Source organism: Bison bison, unplaced genomic scaffold, assembly GCF_000754665.1.
Source record: "Bison bison bison isolate TAMUID 2011002044 unplaced genomic scaffold, Bison_UMD1.0 scf7180017864080, whole genome shotgun sequence".
Lineage (NCBI taxonomy): Eukaryota > Metazoa > Chordata > Mammalia > Artiodactyla > Bovidae > Bison > Bison bison.
Window position 1 is genome coordinate 1,057,658 of NW_011494652.1, and position 3,352 is coordinate 1,061,009.

At 52.3% G+C, this 3,352-nt stretch overlaps 1 protein-coding gene across 2 annotated transcripts in view; it reads right to left on the minus strand.

The window, feature by feature from the left end:
* The window catches only part of LOC104986922 (cysteine--tRNA ligase, cytoplasmic-like), an 11,253-nt gene extending 9,782 nt beyond the window's left edge, over window positions 1–1,471 (minus strand). For both annotated transcript variants that reach the window (XM_010837642.1, XM_010837641.1), the window contains exon 1: window positions 1,380–1,471. In XM_010837642.1, the coding sequence (XP_010835944.1) occupies window positions 1,380–1,404 (25 nt within the window). In that variant the 5' untranslated portion in view covers window positions 1,405–1,471. The remainder of the gene's footprint in view (window positions 1–1,379) is intronic.
* Window positions 1,472–3,352: the final 1,881 nt, after the last annotated feature.

Consider the following 3,352-nt stretch of genomic DNA (forward strand, 5'->3'; position numbering starts at 1 on the left):
CAAGAGAGGGCAGAGTGTGGGCTAGGAGACGTGGTCCTTAATTTTAGGACCAGGACAACCTGTTAGCCGCCCAGACAGCTTAATGTATGCAGGAATCTTCCAAAAACAGGACAATTCTTACTAAGGCTCTGAAAATCTCCAGTTCTGAAGCAGTTAAAAACAACTAAAAAACTGAATATGTCATTTCTGATCTCAAATGAAAAAGGAAGAGAGAGACGGAGGAAGGAAGAAAAGAAACAATCTTGTGCTTTCAACCCGGACACAGCACCCATTTCAGCCAAGTATTCTTAACCTCTACCAACCCCTATAAGGCTCACTGCATCCTCCTAGTTGCGACTTTTTAAATCTGCCCCACGTGGGGAAGGGGCCAGCCCCAGAGACTGGGCTATCAACCAAGCTGCTATTTTTCAGGAGTCCGGGGGAACTTCTGAAGGCCGAGGATCTGGGTGGGTGGAGCCAATGCTGGAATCCAGGCACACCTGTCCGATGGAATGTGGGGTGCCGGGATGGTGGGTACCCCAGCAACCCTGTCATCAGGGGCCTCCCACATCACCGGGTCCAGCTGCTTAGAGCTCCCTGCCAGGAACCCCACGAACAAGGGCGACCCCAGAGGCCAGGGAAGTGTGTACAGTCTAAGCAGGGCAGCCAGAGAATAAAAACGACACCCTGAGAGTGCTTCCCAAGGAAAGCTTGCCCCGGACTCCGGAATCCGGGGACTACATCCGCTCTGCCTGGCACCCCGCGATCTTGCAGGAGGGAGGGTGAGCAGGGAACCAGCATGCCCCGGAGGCTGCCTGGTGGCGGCCTGTCTGCCGGCTAGTGACACGAGTGACCCGTGGGGACAGAGCCTGAGACGCTCACGGAACCCCGGGGGCGGCGATCAAGGGGAGGCAGTAACGCCGCGACCGCGCAGGTCCCCGTGGCCACTGCTTGCAGCCGCAGATGACAGCCTTCGTGAAACCCCAACCCCTTCCCGTGCGTCCGCGTCCGGCTCCCTCGGCCCCACGTTCCTAAGTGTCAACGTGGGGCTGGGCGGCCCCAAACGACCCTGGCTGTGCCTGTCCCCCCAAATCCCAGGGGGCAGGAGACGGTGAGGTCCGGCCCAGCGGCCGGCAGGGGAACGCAGAACCAGCCCCCGGGGTCGGGGCGCAAGGGGACCCGGAGGCCTCGAGGTCTGGGAGGACCTGGGGAGGGGCGGCCCCGGCAGGGCCCGGACGGGGTTGGAAGAGCGCACCCGCCGGGGAAAACCCGGGGGTCCGGGCCCGCCCTCTGCGCGCCCTGGGGCCCGTCCCTCAGAGACCCGGCGCCCCCGGGCTCCCGCGTGGCCCCGCGGGCCCCGCGGCCCAGGCTGCCCCGCCTGCCCCTCGCGCGCGCTACACCGTGCTCGGTGGTAGACCCTGCCATCACCCGAATCCCGCACTCGCGGAGGCCGCCGCGGCTTCCCAGAATCTGATGCAACCACCGCCCCGGAAATCCCGCCCCCAAGCCGCCGGCCTTCCGGGATCCGCCCGGTCGCTAGGCAACCACCCGCGCGCAGACGCCGCTGGCCCCGGGCATGCTGGGAATCTTTTATTTTTTTTACTCAATTTTTATTCACATTAAGGAAACCAGTCCTGAATGTTCATTGGAAGGACTGATGTTGAAGCTGAAACTCCAGTACTTTGGCCACCTGATGCGAAGAACTGACTCATTGGAAAAGTCCCAGATGCTGGGAAAGATTGAAGGCGGGAGAAGGGGACGACAGAGGATGAGATGGTTGGATGGCATCACCGACTTGATGGACAGGAGTTTGAGTAAACTCCGGGAGTTGGTGATGGACAGGGAAGCCTGGCGTGCCGCGGTCCATGGGGTCGCAAAGAATCGGACACAACTGAGCCACTGAACTGTTGATTAACATTTTGTACAATTGCTGATTAACAATGTTGTACAAGAATGACAGTTATATACATTCTTAATATTCTTTCCCCTTATGACTTGTCATATTAAATATAGTATGATAGGAAATATAGTTCTCTGTTCTATACATAGGACACTGTGGATAATCTGTATTAAAAAGCTTCCATCTGCTAACACCAACCTCCCACTTCATCCCTTCCCATTCCCCTTACCCCTTGACAACCCACAGTCTGGTCTCTATTGCACGTCATTCTCTTAACAAAAAAAAAAGTGTATAATTACTTTACAACATTCTTAGTTTCTTTTGTACAAGAAACCGAAACAGTGGTAGAAACACACACTTCCCCTCCCTTTTGACCCTCCCTCCCACATACCCTATCCTGCCCCTTAGTCACAGAGCACCAAACAGCTCCCTGTGCTACAGGCAGCTCTTTTTAACATATTTTTGTTGGCTGTGCTGGGCCTTAATTGTAGTGATCTTCGATCTTCGTTCTGGTGTACAGGATCTTTTAGTTGTGGCGTGAGAAATCGTCAGTTGCAACATGTGGGATCTAGTTCCCTGACCAGGAATCGAACCCCAGCCCCCACCGTGGGAGCACAGTGTTAGCCGGTGGATCACTAGGGAAGTCCCTTCCTGTGCTGCACAGCCCTTTACCACTGGCTAGCTATCTGACACATGGCAGCAAGCCAATCCCAGTCACCCAGTTCGTCCTACCTTGCCCCTTCCCGCGTGTCCACGTCGGCTCTTTACATCTGCAACGCTAGTCCTGCCTTGCCAATACGCTCATCTGCACCTTTTCTAGATTCCACATGTATGTCTTATATACACGTGTGTTGTACACATGTGTTGTATACATGTTACATACATGTTACATACATGTGTTATATGCATGTGTGTTATATACATGTGTTATGTACACATGTGTTAATATACAATATTTTTATCTTTCTTACTTCACTTTGTATGACAGATTCTAGGTCTATACACATAACTATGTGTATCACTAAGTGACCCAATATCATTCCTTTTTATAGCTGAGTAATACTCCATGTAATACTCCAAGAAAATAATACAATACTCCAGAAAAACATCTATTTCTGTTTTATTGACTACGCCAAAGCCTTTGACTGTGTGGATCACAATAAACTGTGGAAAATTCTGAAAGACATGGGAACACCAGACCACCTGATCTGCCTCTTGAGAAATTTGTATGCAGGTCAGGAAGCAACAGTTAGAACTGGACATGGAACAACAGACTGGTTCCAAATAGGAAAAGGAGTACATCAAGGCTGTATATTGTCACCCTGCTTATTTAACTTATATACAGAGTACATCACGAGAAACGCTCAACTGGAAGAAACACAAGCTGGAATCAAGATTGCCGGGAGAAATATCAATAACCTTAGATATGCAGATGACACCACCATTATGGCAGAAAGTGAAGAGGAACTCAAA